Here is a 23,329-nt window from a genome sequence, read left to right on the forward strand (position 1 = left end):
CTCAGGATGGGCAATAAATGCTGGCCAGCTAGCGATGCCCATGTCCCACAAATGAACATTACAAATGGGCGGCACGGTAGCCAGTGGTTAGCACTGCTGCTTCACAGATCCAGGGACCTGGGTTCGATTCCCAGCTTGGGTCACTGTTTGTGTGGAGTCTGTACATTCCCCTCCTGTCCGCGGGGGTTTCCTCCAGATGCTCCGGTTTCCTCCCACAGTCCAAAGATGTGCGGCTTAGGTTGACTGGCCATGCTAGAATTGCCACTTAATGTTCTGAGATGCATCAGTTAGAGGGATTAGCGGGTAAATATGTAGGGATATGGGGGTAGGGAATGGGTGGGATTGTAGTCGGTGCAAATGTCCTGTTTCTGCACTGTAGGGTTTCTATGATTTCAATCCTTCTATGAAAAAAAATTTAGATGCTGCAACTGGGTGCATCCTAGGGTTTTTTTTTGTTCTCCATATCAGGTCAGTGTTCAAAGTTACTATCATAATTACAGTAAGCTGTATGAACGATAACTAATCAATGCTGACTGTGGACAGTGGTTAATCAACCTGGCCATGACCACGGTACTAACAGTTTTGGCTGGACAAGTGCCTGAAGGAGGGAGGTTAATTCCTGATGGAAAGAACATCAAAAGGCAGATCAGCTAACCTTTGAATCTGCCAGTGCCAAACACAATCTGCAGCCCTTAAGTACTGGAGCCCAACACAAAAAGTTTGCATGGCAGCCTCAGTAAAGTGGCCTGGAAGACAGTCACAGGAACTCTGATAATAATGAAGATAATCTGTTCTCAGGATTTGAGTGAGACAGCAATTATTGCCCATTCCTGATGGATTCATATTGGACTAATTACTTGGACCACTGTATTCCAACAATGGCAACAAGATCAAAGGTGATGAACAAACAGCAATATACATGCAAGTTTGGAGGTATGTATCTTGGAGGGGAATGTGATGTGCAGTGGAGGAGGGAGCTGCTGCCCAAGTTGACGTAGTTTATCCACACAGAGGCTCAGTGTGCTGGTGATGGAACAGATAGCCACAAAGTCAGGTGACAAAAGGTTAAAGCATCTTGGGCAGTTGTCAAGCAATTTGAATGCTATTGTGGTGGAATCTGTCCAGGCCAATAGTGGATAGCTTCACTTTCCTAATCTGACCCTTGTAGATGATAGGAGGTTTAAATGATCAGGTGATGAGTGTACAACAAGTTTCAACCCTGTTCTTGCAGTCATTACCTATAATGCTCATGGACTACTGGGAATGGAGCTGAATACTTTGGGGTCATTAATCCCATTCTTAACCTAAGGGAGGAAATACCTGAAGATGACTCAGTGGAGAAGGCTTCCATGAGGAAATCCTGCTGTGATGCCCTGGGTCTGAAAAGACTGACCTCCAAAAACCACAACTGTTTTTCAATGAATTAGGTCCGACTCTACGGATTTGAGGGTATTCTTGTGAGGTTTTGTTAGGACTCATTAATGGTATGTTTAATCAAACATGGCTTTAAGTGTCAAAACCACTATCCTTGCCTCTCCACCGTCTTTAAGTCTTGATCCATTTCTGGATCAATGATTATGAGGAGGTACGGAGCTCAGTACGCATGGTGAAACCCAAACAATGGCAAAAAGCATGCAGCACCTCCTGATTGCACTACTGATGACCCTTCCACAATTTCAGTTGTGTGTTGCATCAATTTTGAGTGTTTATTCTATTTATTTTTCTCCTTTATTCTGGAAGCATAATCACAGAGCCATAACCTTTTGCACAGTTCTCTCACTCAAACAAAGGGAACCAGCTCACTGCTGCCAGCCTTCAGAATCCAGCCTGAAAAAGGTGGAAGTGTGCAGATGATGATGAGATTCCCATGTTCAAGTACATATTCAAAAGAATAGAATCCCCACAGTGCAGAAGCAGGCCATTGGCCCATTGGGTCTGCACTGACTCTCCAAAAGCATCTAACCCATGCCCTATCCCCATAATCCCCCCACCCTACACATCTTGGGATACTAAGGGCAATTCAGCATGGCCAATTCACTGAACCTGCAAAACTCTGCATTTTGGGAAGAAACCAGAGCACCCAGAGGAAACTCACTAACACAGGAAAAACATGCAAACTCCACACAGACAGTGACCAAAGAATTGAACAAGGGTCTCTGGTGCTGTGAGGCAGCAGTGCTAACCACTGTGCCACCCACCATGCTATTCCAACACACCTAACTCAAAGTGACGGTGGACCCAACTTTTGAATAATTGGCTTCAAGGCATCACATTCTACAAGGTTGTTCCGCATACAAGAAAAGCTTTGCCAGTGACATTTCGTGCAGATTCTTTCAAAAAAATAAATATTGAATCTCAATGCTGTGGTGCAGTTCCAGCAGTTCGTGTTCTGGCACAAAGCAAGGTCCGACTAAAGCAATGTCTATTCTGCCCCTGCTTTAGTTCAAACACCAAGAGACTGTTTTCAGCAAGCCAGCTCCTGGCACAGACCTCATTAAATCTAGTTCTCTTCCCCTGGCAACAGACTCACAGACCAGGTATTTCACCAGTATTGAAATGGATTTAAACAACAATTTTGGTGGTCTGACTCCACATAATTTTCAGGAAAACAAACAGGCTGCTGAGTTTATACTGAGATTGTATAAAGGTGCTCTCTTGTATTCTCATGCCCAAAACATTATCCATAGATTGTACATTCAGGCTTTTTAAACACCGAAGATACAACAATGAAAACTTAAAAGAACACAATGTGGGGGAAAAATTCAACTAAAACACATTGAACCCTTTAAAATAACTAGTTTTTGTTTAAATATTTACAATATTATCACCCAACACGTTTTTAACCATGCCAGAACCCAAAAACGATCCCACAAAACAGATAAGAATTTATCTGCTGCACATAAACAAACACAAAGTCTTTTAAAAAATTGCTCAAATTTTTTTTAAAAGGTAAGGTTCGTAATTGCAGGAATCGATTGCTTTTATAAGTTTCAGTGGCAATGGCCAGGAATTTGCCACATCTCTTGATCAGTAGTCCAGTGATATCACTGCACATCACCTCCCTCTGTCATTCTAAAAAGAGTAGAACATCAGTAAACTGCAGTACTGGCATATTAAAAACAAGACAGCACACTTTGCCCATCTTATGCATATTTAAATACTCTGAGGAAAAAAATTCAAAATCTAAAAAGTACTATTTGTTTGTGGACGGAATGATTCCATTGTATTGTTAACATGAACATGCCCCATTTTCCAAGCTACATTTCTTATCCGTGCAGTTGGGGGCTCAGCACCAGAGACCAAGCAATTCACCTCAAGTGAGAGGAAGTCAGAAGGTAGATCGTTCTCATTTTAATTATTACTCTTAGTATCACCAACACAACCTTTCCCTGGTGCTTGACCTAATGGTGTAAATGGAACTTCCAACTAAATAAACAAATAGGAAGGAATGAGTTAAGTTTGTAAATATCATTCAGAGTTTAAGATTAATCAGCAACTCAAACTCTGCTCCCACCATCTGGGAGATCTGATCTCTCAGAATTTCAATTGTACAACAATTAAAAGCACCTGCAGCAGAAATAATTCTCTCTATAACATCTATCCACAAACTATTTAAGACTTAACATATCCATAATCCAGCTAGTTTCCAACTCTTGTACTTAACCAGTAATATCATTTTATTTAGTTTTCCAAAGAAAATCCTCAATATAGAGTGTCTGATGCAAAGTTCAACCAATTTCAACCAGATGAGCCCACAGATTCTCAAGGAATACCAGTCCTTGGAGAATGATCCTCCAGCATTCTTCAGCATGTCCAATAGGAGATGACTATTTTCATTAGCAAGCTACTATCATGGAGTCAAGTGACAGCCCCTACCAACGTGGCATCTCCTTTTCAAATATCCACTTCCCCTCAGATTATCCTTTCAAGCTACCTAGGGTTTCATTTCCAAAGATCTAGCATCCGAACATCAACATTAATGGCAACATTTACCTCGATATTCTCCACTCAATGGTTTCCTGCTTTAACATTGTCGAGGTTCTTCTATCTATCTGTTCACTGCTATGTGATGCAAACCTTGATGATTCCAGAAATTACACACACCTACAAACCTGAAGTACAACAAACTGGCCAGAGATTGGACAAGCAAATATGCAATGTAACAGCAGCAGACAAGAAATCGTAACTCCTTTATATAATCTGGAATGCAAAAATAAAAGCTGGCTGCAGTTTTATGGAAAAAACAACATTCCTTAATGATCACTAACTCAACTGCATCTTTACGTAGACAGCCTGAATGCAAAACCAAAGATGTGACCTCCAAAAAGATTTGAAAAAGAAAGTGTTTTTCTTTCCTCCAGTTATCAAAAACATGCACCACATAAACAGCGATTTCTTCAGTAAAAATTTGGAGGTTCGAGTTTTGGTACTACGTAAGCGGAATGAATTCTCTTGTTCATGATTGTTCCCATGTCCTAATGAAAACGCCCAGTGCCGGCAAATCTACCTGCAGTATTTTTTTAAAATATTGCATACTATGTTGCCTATGAAATGGCATTTTATGATTAAGACTAACTTCAGTAATGATAGACAAGCAGCAACCTATTTATTAACATTATATTCATGCGCTTTACAGATGTGGTTAGTAATCATTCAAAACCAGTTTGAAACAATGGAGCAAATGAGAGAGACGATTGTCACTTTTGAATGAAGGTTTGCATTCCCAGTAGCATCTGTCTGTGGAACGAACAAGGCCCAGGCAGCTCGGACTGGCAAGAATTAACCAGCATATAGAACATAGAACATTACAGCGCAGAACAGGCCCTTCAGCCCACGATGTTGCGCCGACCAGTTACAAAACAATGACCCACTAACCTAAACCAATCCCTTTTCGTCCATAAACCTATCCACGGATCTCTTAAACACCCCCAAACTAGGCGCATTTACAACTGCAGCAGGCAGGGCATTCCAATCCCTCACCACCCTCTGGGTAAAGAACCTACCCCTGACATCCGTCCTATAACTACCCCCCTTTAATTTAAAGCCATGCCCCCTCGTGCTAGATTTCTCCATCAGAGGAAAAAGGCTATCACTATCCACCCTATCTAAACCTCTAATCATCTTATATGTTTCAATAAGATCCCCTCTTAGCCGCCTTCTTTCCAGCGAAAACAACCCCAAATCCCTCAGCCTCTCCTCATAGGACCTCCCCTCCATACCAGGCAACATCCTGGTAAACCTCCTCTGCACCCTCTCCAAAGCCTCCACATCCTTCCTGTAATGTGGGGACCAGAACTGCACACAGTACTCCAAGTGCGGCCGCACCAGAGTTGTGTACAGTTGCAACATAACGCTGCGACTCCTAAATTCAATCCCCCTACCAATAAACGCCAAGACACCGTATGCCTTCTTAACAACCTTATCTACTTGATTCCCAACTTTCAGGGATCTATGTACACATACACCTAGATCCCTCTGCTCCTCCACACTATTCAAAGTCCTCCCGTTAGCCCTATACTCGACATATCTGTTATTCCTACCAAAGTGAATTACCTCACACTTCTCCGCATTAAACGCCATCCGCCACCTCTCGGCCCAGCTCTGCAACCTGTCTAAGTCTTCCTGCAAACTATGACACCCTTCCTCACTATCTACCACACCTCCGACTTTGGTGTCATCAGCAAATTTACTGATCCACCCAACTATACCCTCATCCAGATCATTAATAAAAATTACAAACAGCAGTGGCCCCAAAACAGATCCCTGAGGCACACCACTCGTAACCGAACTCCATGATGAATATTTACCATCAACCACCACCCTCGGTCTCCTATCCGCTAGCCAATTCCTGATCCAATTCCCTAGATCACCCCCAATCCAATTCTACATTTTCTGCAGAAGCCTACCATGGTGAACCTTATCAAATGCCTTACTAAAATCCATATACACCACGTCCACTGCCTTACCCCCATCCACCTCTTTGGTCACTTTCTCAAAAAACTCAATAAGGTTAGTAAGGCACGACCTACCCGCCACAAAACCATGCTGACTCTCTCCAATCAATTCATTACTCTCCAAATAACTATAAATCCTATCCCTAATAATTTTTTCTAAAACCTTGCCCACAACAGAAGTGAGACTCACCGGTCTATAATTCCCGGGGAAGTCTCTGTTCCCCTTCTTAAACAATGGGACAACATTCACTAACCTCCAATCTTCCGGTACTATACCAGAGGCCAACGACGACCTGAAGATCAGAGCCAGAGGCTCTGCAATCACTTCTCTTGCCTCCCAGAGAATCCTGGGGTAAATCCCATCCGGACCAGGGGACTTATCTATTTTCAGGCCCTCCAGAATATCCAGCACATCCTCCTTATCAACTGTAACACTGTCAATTCTACTCCCCTGCAACCCAGTGTCCTCCACAGCTATATCCATGTCCCCCTGCGTGAACGCCAAAGAGAAATATTGGTTCAATGCCTCTCCAATCTCCTCTGGTTCCACACATAACTTCCCTCTGCTGTCTATAACTGACCCTAATCTTGCCCTAACCAACCTTCTGTTCTTGACATACCTATAGAACGCCTTAGGATTCTCCTTAACCCTATCAGTCAAAGTCTTCTCATGTCCTCTTTTAGTCCTTCTTAGCTCACTCTTCAACTCCCTCCTAGCCAATCTAAAGTTTTCTAGTGCACTACCCGAGCCCTCACGTCTCATCCGAACATAAGCCTCCTTTTTCCTTTTAACCAACGAATCAACATTTTTGGTGCACCACGGTTCCCTAGCCCTACCAATTCCTCCTTGCCTGACAGGGACATACCTATCACGGACTCGCAATAGCTGCTCCTTGAAAAAACTCCACATTTCGGACGTTCCCAGTCCCTGTAATCTCCTAGTCCAACCTATGCTTCCTAATTCTCTCCTAATAGCCTCATAATTACTCTTCCTCCAGCTAAAACCACTGGCCCGAGGTTCATGCCTATCCCTTTCCATCACTAAGGTGAACGTAACCAAATTGTGGTCACTATCACCAAAATGCACACCAACTTCCAAGTCTAGCACCTGGTCTGGCTCATTTCCCAGCACCAAATCCAATATAGCCTCACCTCTAGTTGGCCTATCTACATACTGAGTCAAAAAACCTTCCTGCACGCTTTGTACAAAAACTGACCCCTCTAACGAGCTAGAGCTATAACAATTCCAATCAATATTAGTGAAGTTAAAATCCCCCATAACAATTACCCTATTACTTTCACTCCTAACCAGGATCGTCTCCGCAATCCTTTCCTCAACCTCTCTAGAACTTTTAGGAGGTCTATAAAAGACTCCCAACAGGGTGACCTCTCCACTCCTATTTCTAATCTCCGCCCATACTACCTCAACAGACAAGTCCTCATCAAACTTCCTCTCTGACACTGAGATACAGTCCCTGACCAATAATGCTACCCCTCCCCCTCTTCTACCTCCTTCTCTACTCCGACTAAAATATGGCAAAAGACGGCCAAAATTTTAAGTTACCCATTTAGGAAGACCACTCAACTGCCAATATCCTAATTATAGTTTTAGATTTTATTATCTGTTCAAGGAGTTCAGATGTGCTTAATACATCCAACCTTCAATTCATCTGTCCAATTAAATATGTGGACTGTCACTAAATTAAAACAAGAACTATTATGCATAAAGCTATGTCACACACCTCTCTCAAAACTATCTTCATGCTCTCGGTACTATTTGTGCAGTGTTTTTGCATTTTAATTCATCTTTTTGAGAAGAACCGCAACAAAATGCGGGAAGACATTAATAATTTGAAGAATGCACATGTATTTGGCAAATGAACTTCAGCATTGATAAGTAGGGGGGTTCATTTCCAGAGGGATAAAATTGAAAAGCAGAGAAACTATATTAAACTGCCATAGAACCTTGGTTAGACCACACAGGAAGTACTGTGAACACTTCTGTTTTGTGTTATTATTAGAATGACAGAGACACTGGAGAAGGTCCAAGAAAAGACTGTGAAAGTGGTACCAAGCTAAAGTTATATCTATCAGGTAAGACTCTGGGGTTATTTTCCAAAAAGAGAGAGGGCTGAGGGATAGAGGTCACTGTGGTCGTAACATGGTTTGATAAAGTTAGATCCAAGTGGGAATATCAGGACTAGGAGCGATAAATAAAAGATAGCCACTAATTTCAGGAGAAAGCTCTTTAGCTAGTAGGTAGTAAGCAGAACCCACCACCAGAAAGAGTTGAGGGTACCTATATTGATGCTAAATAAATAACTTTCTATGCCTTTCTCCACCGTATATTGAGTGAGTTATGGGAAGGAAGGTGGATAGAGGCTTACAAGGAACATAAACACTTTATAATCTGTTGGGCCAAAAGGCCTGTTTCCATGCTGCAAATAACTTGCAATGCTATGTAAGATAGCAAAACATGAAGGTCATACATCATCTGAGGAACCCTGACCAGGGTTGAACAATGAAGTCTAATGACAGCTGTTATCTCAGATCCTTGCTGGTCCATGGAAGAAAGGATAAAGTGACAGAGTGAGGAATCACACCACTTTTTTTTAAGAAATGGAAAATTATTATTTGCAATTATTCACCACTGGAGGATTAAATGATAATATCCTTGAGTGTGGAAATTAGAATGGTTACTGGGAGGAACAGGGCTGAGAGCTTAACTACATTTCATTTCTCCATAATTATATTCATAAATATATTCCCAGGTGTTCCATGCTATTATCCATTTAATTTTATTTCTAAAATATTTCCATGTAATTAACGTTTAAAAATTGGCTATTCCTTGAAGATGTAAAAGAAAGACCATCTTGCCATCAGCCCCCTAATTGCCATGATTTAAGAGATTGCTAAAAATACTATAGGGCATTAATCAGGTGAACACAGGAACGGAATAAACCCCTCAAGACTGCATTCAATTAGACCATGGCTGATCTGTCCCTCAACTTCATTTATCGACCACTGCTCCACATCACAGAACAGCGAGTGGCAAAAAGTACATATGGCAGCTGATTTAATGCTAATCACTTCCACTTCCCACATCAGTAATTCATGGCCTTCGTGAATGAGATTGCTAATAAATGTTTCATGCTGTGGCTCACAAGGAAACAAGCTGAGGTTGTCCAAGTTTATTTCACCTCAGACCCTTGCAGCTATCTTATCTGTAGTGGAACTGAAGGTCTCATATTCAATATCAATAGATGGACAATATTAACAGGATTAAAACATAGTAGTCTCATATTTTGTAGCCAATTAATAAGCAACAAGTCTATTCCTGAACAATGAGAAAATCCAAAAAGTCTCAGATCTAAAGTGTAACCTATGAACAAACTTCAAGACATGGGTCTGAGGGTGCATAAGATAATCCATTGCCAAATAATATTATGTTTGATAAATGAATATTTGATAGCTTCTTTTATAAGGTTAAGATATTACTAGACAAATAAAAAAAACTTCAAAACAATACATGGCTAAAAGATCACCCTTCAAATGATCTGCAACCAAGAAATAGAAAAATAGTTCAGAGATACTGTGGCATGTGAGAACAAAGTAGGCTGAGTAACTTGAAGCAGTCAGTGGGTTCGTTCCATTTTTAAGCCTGCTTAAAAATCAAACAAAAATCAAGTTTGCAACATATTGCTTTGAACATAGATCTCAAGCATAGAAATAGCATAATGACATATTTCATGGAATTAATCTGTCCTGGACAGGCACATTTTGGACTCTTTCCACAGCGAGTTTAATTTGAAATTTGAACCTTTTGAAACATAGCTGGGTCCTACATGTCATTTACAAACTCAGTTTGACAAACAAAATGTGTGTTTTTCCTTAAAAAATGCCAAACAACCAAATAAATCTAAGTACCTGCTCCACTGTTTAAAAATAGTTTGCTACACTTTTGCCAATTTAAATAAATAAGCAAATTATAAATGAATACAAAATATTGCAGATACAAAAAACAGAAAATGCTGGAAGATCTCAGCAAGTCTGACAGCATGTGTAGAGAGAGTAGAGCTAGCCAGGCTTGAAATGGTATTCTCTCTCCAAAGAGACCCAGGGTAAAGCTCTGGGAATGCAGGTTAAAATCCCATGATGTTGAAATTTGAATTCAATAAAAAGTTTAAAATTAAATATCATAAAACCTTTACCTATTGTTGTAGGTAACCTATCTGGTTCACTAATGTCCTTTAGGGAATGTAATTTGACATACTTATCCAGTCTAGCCTACATGTGACTCCAGACCCACAGCAATGTATCTGTCCTCATTAATTCTGTTCAGGGCAATTCAGAATGGGCAATAAATACAAGCTCAGCCAGCAATACCCACATCCCATGAACAAGCAAATAACAAAATCAGAGACTCCAGCATGGAAGATCTAATCAGATACGATGGAGACAGAGAAACAGGAAGAATGGAATGCAGTCCTTACATAAAGCAGGGTGTGAGGAAGTGTAGTCAAGCAGATGTGGCAGTAAGTGCATTTATATTAAATAACGTTTGATTGCCTCTATTGCTGAGGATAGGCTGAGAAGTTGAGGAAGGGAAGAATCAGCAATGAACCATGTGAATGTTGGAGGAAAGTGGAAATTGGAAGCAAAGATGATTAAATTTAGGCCGATAGCAGTAAGCAGCACCATTATGGCACAGTGTTTAGCACTGCTACCTCACGGCGGCAGGGACCCAGGTTCAATTCTGGCCTTGGGTCACTGTGCGGAGTTTGCACATTCTTCCCTAGTCTGCATGGGTTTCTTCCGGGTGCTCCAAATTCCTCCCACAATCCAAAAAGTTGGTTGATTGGCTATGCTAAATTGATCCTGTTGTCAGGGGGATTAGCAGGGTAAATGTGTGGGGTTACAGGAATAGGGCTTGGGCGGGATTGTGGTTGGTACAGGCTCGATGGACCGAACGACCTTCTTCTGTACTGTAGAGATTCTGTGATTCTAATATTGAAAAAAAAGCCACAGTAGGACTTGAATAAGAAACATTCCATATAACTCACAAAAAAGATAGGCATAGCTGGGAGGTTTTATTATTTGGACAAAATGATGGGAGTGAAAAGAGAAGTTGTGGCAGAGGAGGAAGGTGGTGAATGCAGCCAGGTTGCGGCTCTGTTCAAGGGAACTATTAATAACAGTGAAAATTTGGAGACACCCAGCGACGCACTGACAAAGAGATGGCTTGAATAAAAAATAATTCTAGTAGGTGGCACATAATGTGGATATGACTGCTGCAGCTTATCCAACTAAATGGTTCTTTCAACATGAATATTTAGCAAATGAACTTCACTGCCGAGGAAGTTTCTCTCCTCTCCTTAAGATGGTGATTTACGCTGATGCAGTGAGGCATCTTTCATACATGAGCCAATATAAGACTGTTGGCAGGCTAACACGACACAACAAATATCACGGCTGAGTTTTAATGATTTTCATTTTTGCCCCAAACATTTGGGCTCTTTAAATGTTCAGATTGACATTCCACAGTTTAAGTATTTAGAAGGAAGTGGTGATAGGGTTAGAATGAAGTAGGATGGGAGGCGTTTCATGTCGAACGTCAACACTGGTATCCAGCAATGGGCTAAATGGCCTGTTTCTGTATTGTAAATTGTAAGGAATTCTTTGGATTATAACGCTTCCACTCATCCTGAAAATTTCTCTTTTCTTGCCAGTTCCCCAACCAGTGGAAATTATTTTTCAATATTTACACATCCAAAGCATCATAAATTTATATTACTGGTTCAAGTATTTCAAGCCAACCACAACCAGTGCATCATCCCAGTGAATCTATGCTGTATCTTTTCCATTGCTCACAAAGCATGCTCCCCACACTCCCACCCTTTCTCCTTAAGCAGTCACTCAGTGGTATAGAATTTGAATGTTGTCGGAAAGGGAGACATATTGCTGAAGCTTTTCTCCTGGACAAAATGCAAGAACATCAAATTCCAAACCTTGACAATTTATACAACAGGAGTAAAGCATACTGAGTGACTGACAAAGTCAACTTTGATCAGCTAAGACATTTGGTCAAGCTTGCAACCTGGCTCATTTGCACTTGCCAAAAGTGACAAAATTCACACACAGATAAAAGGAATTTGTTTGAGCTCTGCACCTTTTTAGATTTACGCAAAGTTTTCATCAAGAAACCTGTTGTTTTCTCCATGGCAGCACCAGTTGACATTTTTTTCCCCTCCAATGAGTTCTTGGGGTATTAGCACTGTTGACAATCCCTTACTGACCACCACAGTGGGTGGCACTGCTGCCATATAGTGCCAGGGACCCAGGTTTGATTCCCAGTTTGGGTCACTGTCTGTGTGGAGTTTGCACATTCTACCCCTGTCTGCATGGGTTTCCTCCTGGTGCTCCAGTTTCCTCCTTTAGTCCAAAGATGTGCGGGTTAGGTGAATTGGCCATGCTAAATTTTCTCTCAGTGTACCTGAAAAAGCACCAGAGTATGGAGACTAGGGGATTATCGTAGTAACTTCATTGCTTTGTGAATGTAAGCCAACTTGTGCCTAATAAATAAAATGTCCATGTGGTGTAGGTACACCTATGGTGCTGTAGGGAAAGGATTATTAGGTTTTTTTTCCCCCCTCAATAAAGGGTGAGCCATAGAATCTACAGCACAGGAGGCAGCCATTTGGCCCATCAAGTCCGCACCGACAACAATCCCACCCAGGTCCTATCCCCATAACCCCACACATTTACCTGCCGAGCTTCCCCCCCCCAAACACTAAAGGGGCAATTTTTTATGGCTAATCAACCTAACCTGCACGTCTTTCGAACTGCGTGAGGAAACAAGGGCACCGAGAGGAAACCCACACAGACACGAGGAGAACATGCAAACTCCACACAGTGATCCGAGACCGGAATCGAACCCGGGTCCCTGATGCTGTGAGGTAACAGTGTTAACCACTGTGCCACCCCTACAAACAGCAATGTAGTTCAAATGCAAGATAATGCGATAATAGGGGTGGTACTCTTCCTACACAACATTCTTTCAGGTGGTGGAGGTCACAGATTTTGAAGGTGCCGTTGAAGGACTAAAATGGGGGAACCCAAACTGAACACCTTAATCCACCCGAGTAAGACGGTTATGAGCTCAAATTCAACTGCAGGATATTTGCACATCTAGACTAACACTTCAGCACATTACTGAAATGATCATAGCATTATCAGAGGTGCTTGTTTTCAGATGAGACAACAACTCACTATTATGTCTATCTATTCGAACAAGTGCAGCAAGCTTTCTCCAAATATTCAAGGTTTTCTTTGCTGAGGACCACCAGAAATAAAACAACTGATCATTCACATCATTATTGTTTGAGATCTAGCCATGTGCAAAGCAGCTGCCACATTTCCCTACATATTAACAATGGCTGCACTCTAAAACTAATTATCTGTGAAGTACTTTGAGACACTCAGAAGTGCTACCTGTACATAAATACAAGGTCCTTCATTACCAATGCATGTTATAGAGTCATAGAGGTTTATAGCATGGAAACTTGTCCATGCTGCCCTTTTGTTTTAAACTCCTAAGATAATCCCAATTGCCTGCATTTGGCCCATATCCTTCTAAACCCATTTTACCTATGTAACTGCCGAAATGTTTTTTAAGGCAAAAATTGTACCAGCCTCTACTACTACATCTGGCAGCTTGTTCCAGATACTCACCACCTTCTGACTGATGTTCTACACAATTCATCATCATGCTTTTATTCTTACTACCCTTACATACACAACTATGCATTCAATGTGCCATTTTTAATGGACTTTTTGATTGAACATACAAAGTAGGAGCAGAAGTAAGCTATTTGGCTTCTCGAGCCTGTTTCACTTACAATAAGATTATGGGTGACCTGTAGGAGTTCCACATTGCCCATCTACCTTTGCCTCGATAACCTTTGATTCTGTTACCTAACATGAATCTACCCATCTCCACCTTAAAAATATTCAACGATCTCCGCTTCCACCACCACCTTTTAAGACAGAATTCCAACCCTCAAAACATTTCTCTTCACATTATTCCCCTTAATTTTATAACAGTGTCCCCAAGTTCCAGACTCACCCACAAGAAGAAACAAACTTCCAAAGTCCACCTTGTCAATACCATTCAGGATCTTCTGTACGTCAATTAAGTCACCCCTCACTCTTCCAAACTCTGTGGAAACAATACCAGCCCTTCCAACCTAAGGCAACCTCATTCCAGTTATCAGAGTAAACATCCTCTGAGTCACCTCCGATGTATTTACATCCTTCCTTAAATAAGGAGATCAAAACTGCACACAGGATTCAAAATGTGGTCTCACCAGTGTCCTATGTAACTGAAGCATAACATCCTTACTTTTATGTTGAATTCATCTCGTAATAAAGGACAGCATTCCATTAGCCTTCTTGATTATATGCTGCACCTGCACACTGACTTCTTGTGACTCGTGCGTGAGAACACCCAAATCCCTCTGCATCTTGGAATTCTGCAGCCTTTCTCCATTTAAGTAGTACTCTGCTGTTTGATTCTTTCTGCAAAGTGAAAAACTTCACACTTTCCCACATTATACTCAACCTGCCAGATCTTTTTCCACTTATTCAAACTACCTGAATCCATCTGCAAACTCTGTCCCCTTCACAACATACTTTATTTTTGTGCCATCTGCAAATTTAAGCCACCATACCTTTGTTCTCCTCGCCCAAGTCATTGAAGATCTCTCCTTACTTAAAAAAGTAATTACAATTTCTCAGACATCAAATGATTTAGATAGAAGGGGGCCATTCAGCCCATTGAGTCTGCACCAATCACAAACCTACCTAGGCCCTATTCCTGTAATCCCATCCCTGCTAATGCCCCTAACACTAAGGTCAATTTAACATGGGCAATCAACCTAACTGGCACATCTTTTGACTTTGGGAGCAAAGTGGAGCACCTGGAGGTTACTTTTTTATTATTTCATAGGACATGGGTGATACTACCTGGCCAGTATTTATTGTCCATTCTTAGTTGCGCTTGAGATGGTACTGGTGAATTGTCTTCTTGAACTACTGCAGTTCATATGGTGTAGGAAAACTCACAGTGCTGTTTGGTGGGGAAGGGTGGCACGGAGGAGGGGGGGGGAAGAGTTCCAGGATTTTGACCCAGCGACAGTAAAGGAAAGTTGATATTAGTTCCAAGTCAGGATAGTGAGTGGTTTGGCAGAGAACTTCCAGGTGAAGATATTCCCATGTATCTGCTGCAATTGTCCTTCTAAATGATACTGATTGTGGATTTGGAAGATGCTGTCAAAAGGAGTCTCTGAGTTGTTACAATGCATCTTGTGGATAACAAACACTGCCATCACTGTGCGTCAGTGTGGACAGAATAAATGTTCAAGGTGGTGGGCGGGGTGTCAGTCAAGCAGGCCGTTTTGTCCTGGATGGTGTTGAGCTTCTTAAATGTTGTTGGATGTGCACCCATCCAGGCAAGCAGAAAGTACTCCATCACATTTCCGCCTTGTAGATGGTGGACAGGCTTTGGCAAATTACAAAGTGGGTTACTCATTGTAGAACTCTCAATCTCTGATTTATGCCTGCGCCAGTTCAGTTTCTGGTCAATGGCAACCCCAGGAGATAGTCAATAATGACATGTTTAAAATTAAGCTTCTCATGAAAAGAATTCAATAATCCTATAATGCCTCATTAGAATGCTTACTGTCTGAATGGCAAGAATTATAGCACAAAGGAAACAACATTGTATTCTTCAAAAAAAAATCAATCCATACCTCAAGCAAACTATTCAGCCATCCATTAAAATATTTTAAATGCTGCTTGCATAGGTAAGCACAATCAATGGTTTATGTTGAGGCTTTCCCAGAATTCAATTACACAAGCATTCAGACAATTATTCATAAAATTATGTTCCAGGGACATAAAACATGATTAACCAGCAGTTATTAAGTAATACATTTATATCAGGCTTCCACTGATATCTCACACTACATCTCCTATGGGCTTCACCTATTGATCAAAACTATAGTTCATTCATAGAGCAGGCAATTTAATTCCTCTTTCAATCAATTGCCCAACTCAGCCCAAAGCTCCACTTTTAGTTAAACTTGACAATCAGCTCAACTAAATAACAACTTGATTGGACAGCAACACGGTGAAAAATAATGTTTGTTGATACATACTGCCTGCGTTATTTGCGATAAACAAAAAGCACTGTCTCAATAAAATACCTAATGTTGCCTTTTGCCAAGTGCTAAAAGATGACATGTGGCAGCAATATCAAGGTCACAACTGTTCTAAACGTTTCAAAATAATTGACAGCCACATGGAAATTACACTGTGTTTGTTTTTGGCTGGGGCAAACCAGACAAAGAGAATAACAAAGTTAACAGGCTTCTGAACACAATCTTAGTGAACTGTAATGGTACATTAACTGGGAAATAATTGAGCTGTAGTGGAGGCACAAGCAAATGTCAGATGCAACTGAATTACATTTTCAGGTCCATTGGCAGAATTTTCCTTTGGTTACATGTTATTTTCTTTTAAACAAGTTTTACAAGAAAGTGACCTCCAGTCTCATTATTCAACAGACTTCCACCAGAGTTTGTCCCAAAATTGAAAAATCAACCTATTTACTGAAATGGGGCGAACGTAGATTAGACACCAGTTAAAAGGGAGCAGTGTGTCCATCTGAAGTCCAATAAATTCACTGGCTTTTGTTGTCTGAAGATAAATCTACGTTGATGTGTTCTTTTCTTAACCATTAAGTTCTGGCCCTGATTCCCCAAGAATCCACTTGGATTAATCCAACGGTCAAGATTAACTCTAAATGTGGGAGGGGGTGAACAAAAACTATAGATTCCGATTCACAATTGCGATATCTTTGTTCAATCCAGATTTAATTTTCCATACAGATTGACCGGGCTAACGAATGGTTCGAAAAACATGAAAACTCTTGTCAAAACGCTTCACAGAAGAGCTCTCCCGAGGCCTTCGTACTTGGGAAAGCCTCGGGCTGGAGTTGAATCACCTTCTCCCTCCCTCCCTATCCTCAGGCGCCACATTTTACCTCACACCAGTTATTTTTTGAGGGGAGGTGGACGGAAATGCAAAGGGAACAAAATAGCCAGGAGGCCAAAGTTAGTCAAAAACTTTTTTTTTGGGGGGGGGGGAAAGAGGAGGGGGAACTTCCAACTGGGATTGAAGGAGGGGTGTGAGGGGAGAAGTAACTTTAAGGCTGAGATTCGGAGATTTTTTTTATTTCCTCCCTGCACTCACTCTCTCACCCTTCCCTTAAATACAGGGGGAGCTGAAACCTTGTATCCAACATGAGTGTCAGGAAGCGCCATGTTGCTCCTGGTTGGATACATTGTGATCCCGCTTCGCCACATTGTATCCCCTCACTCTCTCACTCACCTTAGCGATGGCTCTGCGGTACCTGGTCACCGCTTGCTGGATCAGGCTGTGCACGGTGATGGCTCCATCCCCACAAGGAACAACCACCCTGGTTCTCGCGAAGCAGACGGTCACTTTCATCCCTTCTCCCGGGGAACAACAATATTCACTCACACACACACACACAGAGGATCTCTCTCTCTCTCCGGAGCAGCGTCAGCCCAAGCTCAAATATATATAATATATAAAAAAACAAACACCAAGAGGATTCAGATCTTCTCCCTTCACCACCACCTTGTGCAAACTTGTCTCTTATTCCTCCCCGAGCCTCGCCGCGTAACACGGAATGGTTTTCATGGTGAGTGGCTCGGCTTGTGCACGGCGTCTGTCTCTCTCTCTCTCTCTGTGCCTGCCTGCCTGCCGCCACCTGTTCCTGTTTGTGGCAGTGGAGCCCGAGCGCGATCTTCACCGAGAAAGAGTCTAGGGAGCAGGGAAGCAGGAACGCCGAGTCACTCAGTGTCTCCCCGCCCCGGCCGCTCGCAGCACTGCAACAGAGCGCAGCTATTGCCTGGGCTTTAATTCAGCTGCCACCGCACCACTCTCGCCCTCCTTCCCCCCACCTTCCCCCCACCCCCCTTAACACACACGGCTTTAACCCCCCCCCCCCCCCCCAACTTCACACACATAGGCTTTAACTCCCCTACACATACATGTACATGGGCTTTAACCCTCTCCGCACGCACATGCATGGGTTTTAACCCCTCACCCCACGTGCACATACATGGGCTTTAACCTTCCCCCTCCCACACATGCACAGGCTTTAACCCCCTCCCCCCACAGCATACAGACATAGGTTTTAACCCTACTCCTCTCCTCACACATATACACACACACATAGACATAGACATAGGCTTTAACTGCCCCTCCCCTCACATACATATATGCATACACACACGGGCTTTAATTCCCCTCCACCCCGCCACACACACACGTGTGGGTTTAATAGCTCACCCTCACCTCATCTCCCCCCCCCCGCCCCCCTACACACACACACCACACACACACACACACCTCCCCCACGACACACACACTGCATGTCAACTCTCAAGGATTGTTCTGAAGTTTCAAAAACAGAAAATGCTAGAAAATCTCAGCAGGTTAAAGCAAAATACTGCAGATGTTGGAATCTGAAACAGAAACAGAAAATGTTATTCTGAAGTTTATCCATTACTATACCCAGGGCCAATTTTTTTACTTAAGTGACTGCATCAAATCTTTCCCCTGGCTCCATGGACAGTCCTTTCCTGTCACCCTTGCAGTTTAAGGGAATACAGGCAGAGGTGAAATAGGAGACCATGAGACCTTCCTTCCCCCAACCAAAAGGGCCCAAACACACATCCCAGACATTCTCTCTTCCACCTTCTTCCATCAGGGATAAGATGCAAAAGTCTGAGGTCACATACTTACCGACTCAAGAAAAGTTTCTTCCCTGCTGCTGTCAGACTTCTGAATGGACCCACCTTGCATTAAGTTGGTCTTTCTCTACGCCCTAGCTATGACTATAACACTACATTCTGCACTATCTCCTTTCCTTTTCTATGAATGGTATGCTTTGTATAGCACATCAGAAACAATACTTTTCACTGTATACTGAGACATGTGACAATAGAAATCAATCAGACAGGAAATGTCAGACCACCCCGCCCCCATTCCCCACACCCCGAGAGCCCCAACCACAGGGGTTCTTTGAGAACATCTTACTCTCCAACAAGTATCCACTGGTGAGAGTCAAGAATCCAGTCACTGTTAAAAAAAGGGGTTGTCCATTTAAGATAATGATGAGGAGAATTTTTTCTTTCAAAGGGTTGTGAGTCTCTGGAATTCTTTTCCTTGAAAAGCAGTAGAAGCAAAGTGTATGAATATTTTAAAGGTGGAGCTAGATAGATTCTTGATTAGCAAGGAGGTGAAAGGTTATCAGGGTAAGCAGGAATGAGACTACAATAAGGTCAGTCATGATCTTACTGAAGGGCAGAGCAGGCTCGAAGGGCCAAGTGGTCTACTGCTGCTCCTAATTCATACGTTTGTATGCATAGTTCCTCTGGGGCATGAAGCCAGAGGCATGTCCATGACACCATGCAATGGTGATAGAGAGAACTTGATAGAGGAACAAAAGGGTATTTCAGCAGCTGCAAATGTAAATCTAGAAAGCTATGTTGCCTCCCCTGGTGCCAGGGTCAAGGTTGTCACTGAATTGGCTACAGAGAACTCTGAGGGAGCAGATGAACAACTGGAACAGCAGGATGGGCAACATAGATAGAAGAGAGATGAGGTCTTGCAGGAAGACAAGCGAGCTGGAAGGTGATGAACAGTCAGGATCTCAAAGGTAATAATTTCCAGATTTCACCAGTGGCAGGCAAAATAGAAGGATAGAACAAATGTGGGGCTGGAGAAATTGTCAGGAAGGAAGGCTATAGGTTCCTGGGACACTGGGAGCAGTTCTAGGGGAGATGGGAACTGTACAGGTCACATGGATTGCACTTCAACAGAGCTAGGACCAATGTTCTCACATGGTGGTTTGCTATTGTTAACTTGGCAACAGCGTGAGAACCAGGATGTAGCATTAGAAAGAAGAAATGAGGTGCACAAAGGATTAGGAGACACATTATTATTGATGCAGTAGCTGTCTGGGCCTGTACTGACACATCTGGAGGAATTTGAGCAGTACGTGGGCGTTAGGATGGAGCATTACTCTGAGAGACATCCTCATTACCTGTGCCAGCTTATGTCAAATCCATGCTCCTGGGTACTCCCTCAGCGTGACGGGAGTAAATGATTTCTAGGCAAGTTGTTCAAGCCCTGTTATAGCTGTTTTAGTCCAAGGTGGAGAATCCAGATCATAACACCATAGAATCATACCTTACAGCATAGAAAGAGGTCATTTGACCCATTGTGTCTGTGCCAACTCATTCCAAGAGCAAATCACCTAGATCCGCTTCTTGAACTTTTCCCCATAGTCCTGCAAAAAAGTTTTCTTCAAATTCTCTTTTGAAAGTGACAATTGAAACCCCTCCACTACGCTCTCAGGCAGTGCATTCCAGATCCAAAATATTTACTGCGATAAGAAAAGGTTCTTCCTATTGTTGGCTGTGCTTCTTTTGTCAATCACCTTAAGCAAGTGTCCTTTGATTCTCCAGTCTTCCATCAATAGGAACAATTTCTCTCAATCTACTCTATTCAGATCCACCATGATTTTGAATCCCTCCATCAACTCTTGTCTCAACTTCTTTTCTCCAGGGAGAACAGCCCCAGTTTCTCCAATCTATCCAAGTAACTGAAATTCTTCATCTTCTGGCCATCCTTTTGAATCTTTTGCTGCAACCTTTTTAATGCCTTCACATCCACCTTAACATGTGATGATCAGAACTGGATGCAATGTTCCATTTAAGGCTAAACCAGTGTTTTTTACAGGTTTACCGTAAGTTCTTTGATTTTGTACTTTTGGCCTTACTTAGAAAGCCCAGGATCATTGTGCTTTGTTAACTGTAGTCTCAACCTGCCCTACCACCTTCAATGTGTATGTATAGCCCGAGTCTCCTCCTCCTGCACCTCTTTTAGAATTGTACGTTTCATTTAATATTATCTCTCCCTGTTCCAAAAATAGAAGAATCACTGCAAACTTAAATTTAATCTTCATCCTGTCCATCAAACTAAATCTTTTTGAAGTTTTATACCTTTCTCATGGCTCACTAGAAGTCCAAGTTTTGTGACATCCGCAAATTTTTAAATTGTACTCTGTAAACCAAACACTGAGTCATTAATATGTAATTCAAGAAAAAATAGATGTGTGAGTACCAATTCCAGTCCACTCTAAGCCATCTTCCAGTCCGAAAAACAACCATTTACTGTGACTCTGTTTCTTATCACTCAGTCAATTTCATATCCATGTTCCCACTATCCCTTTTATTCCAGGAGCTCTAACTTAACTCACAAGTCTGCCATGAGGCAAAACCGACTCTGAATGTTGTCCTTGTTAATGCCAAGACCAGCCTATCTCTGACTTATCTTCTAAAACTTCACTGAAGTCAATCACAGTGTTCTGAAAACTGGTGTAATTCTGCCACAAATCTAACTACCAATTGGTCTGCTTTTTGAAAATGGCTATGAAATTTGAATCTTTAAACGCTGAGAATTTCAGATTATGGTGATTCTAGAAAAGAGCAAATTAAATCTACAAATAACATTTCCCCTGGTTTCCATGGCATGGTCAGATTCTCCATCAAATTATAAGTCCTTGCCTCTTCCACATTCAAGAAAATTGAGTGCTGCCCCATGGCTGTTCCGTGTGTCTGGATGAAGAACTGGTTGTTGAAGGTGAAGACATTGTGGTCCAGGATGAAGTGGATGCTGTATATACCAGCATCCCCCATGTCCTTGTGCATGAGTCGCAAAAACCCAGCTTGCAGGTGCAGCAGATGGTCAGGAAGGTGAATGGGATGCTGGCCTTCATCGCGAGGGGGATTGAATATAAAAGTAGGGAGGTCTTGCTGCGGCTGTATAGGGCATTGGTGAGGCCGCAGCTGGAGTACTGTGTGCAGTTTTGGGCGCCGTACTTACGCAAGGATATTTTGGCCTTGGAGGGAGTGCAGAGGAGGTTTACTAGGCTGATGCCGGAGTTGAGGGGGTTGAGCTATGAGGAGAGGCTGAATAAACTAGGCTTGTACTCGTTAGAGTTTAGAAGAATGAGGGGAGATCTCATTGAGATGTATAAGATGATGAATGGGATGGATAGGATAGAGGTGGAGAGACTCTTCCCGCTCAGAAAGGACAGTAGGACTAGGGGGCACAGCCTCAAGATAAAGGGGGGGTGGTTTAGAACAGAGTTGAGGAGGAACTTCTTCACTCAAAGGGTGGTGAATCTCTGGAATTCTCTGCCCGTTGAAGTGGTGGAGGCTACCTCGCTAAATATTTTTAAGACGCGGGTTGATGGGTTTTTGATAAGAGAGGGGATTAAAGGTTATGGGGAGAGGGCGGGAATGTGGAACTGAGCCACGACAGATCAGCCATGATCTTATTGAATGGCGGGGCAGGCTCGAAGGGCTAGTTGGCCTACTCCTGCTCCTATTTCTTATGTTCTTATGACAAAGGCATTGCTGCAACTGCTTCTGTACTCAACGCCGACAACTGCCAACCTCCAGATGCAATTCTACAACTCAGCAGCTTCATTCAGGACCACAACATCTTCACCTTCAACAACCAGTTCTTCATCGAAACACACAGAATAGCCATGGGGACCAAATTCGCACCTCAACATGCCAACATCTTCATGCACAGGTTCAAACAAGACCTCTTCACCATACAGGACTTTCAACCAACACTATACACTCGATACATCAATGACATTTTCTTCCTTTGGACTCATAGCGAACAATCACTGAAACAACTATATGATGACATCAACAAGTTCCATCCCACCATCAGACTCACCATGGATTACTTTCCGGAATTGGTTGCATTCTTGGACACACGCATCTCCATCAGGGACAGTCACCTCAGCACTTCACTGTACCGCAAGTCCACAGACAATCTCACAATGCTCCACTTCTCTAGCTTCCACCATAAACACTTTAAAGAAGCCATCCCCTATGGACAAGCCCTCCATATACACAGGATCTGCTCAGATGAGGAGGATTGCAACAGACACCTATAAACACTGAAATCCTCATAAGAACAGGATTTGGTGCATGAATCATCGATCGACAGTGCTGGCGTGCCACAGTGAAAAACCACATCAACCTCCTCAGAAGACAAACATGGGACATGATGGACAGAGTGCCCTTCGTCATCCAGTACTTCCCCGGAGCGGAGAAGCTACGACATTTTTTCCAGAGTTTCAACATGTCACTGATGAAGGCGAACACCTCGCCAAGGCCATCCCCACATTCCCA

General features: G+C 42.5%; 1 protein-coding gene and 1 pseudogene across 8 annotated transcripts in view; one reads left to right on the forward strand and one right to left on the reverse strand.

The window, feature by feature from the left end:
• Nucleotides 1-17,794, reverse strand: part of pard3aa (par-3 family cell polarity regulator alpha, a) — an 800,310-nt gene extending 782,516 nt beyond the window's left edge. For all 8 annotated transcript variants that reach the window (XM_080212204.1, XM_080212186.1, XM_080212194.1 and 5 more), the window contains exon 1: nt 17,406-17,794. In XM_080212204.1, coding sequence (XP_080068330.1) covers nt 17,406-17,525 — 120 coding nt within the window. In that variant the 5' untranslated portion in view covers nt 17,526-17,794. The remainder of the gene's footprint in view (nt 1-17,405) is intronic.
• LOC145358319 (ubiquitin-conjugating enzyme E2 D4-like) lies at nt 1,196-4,163 on the forward strand (annotated as a pseudogene).
• Nucleotides 17,795-23,329: the final 5,535 nt, after the last annotated feature.

This window comes from Carcharhinus amblyrhynchos, chromosome 2 (assembly GCF_965287045.1).
Source record: "Carcharhinus amblyrhynchos chromosome 2, sCarAmb.v2.hapA, whole genome shotgun sequence".
Taxonomy (NCBI): Eukaryota; Metazoa; Chordata; class Chondrichthyes; order Carcharhiniformes; family Carcharhinidae; genus Carcharhinus; species Carcharhinus amblyrhynchos.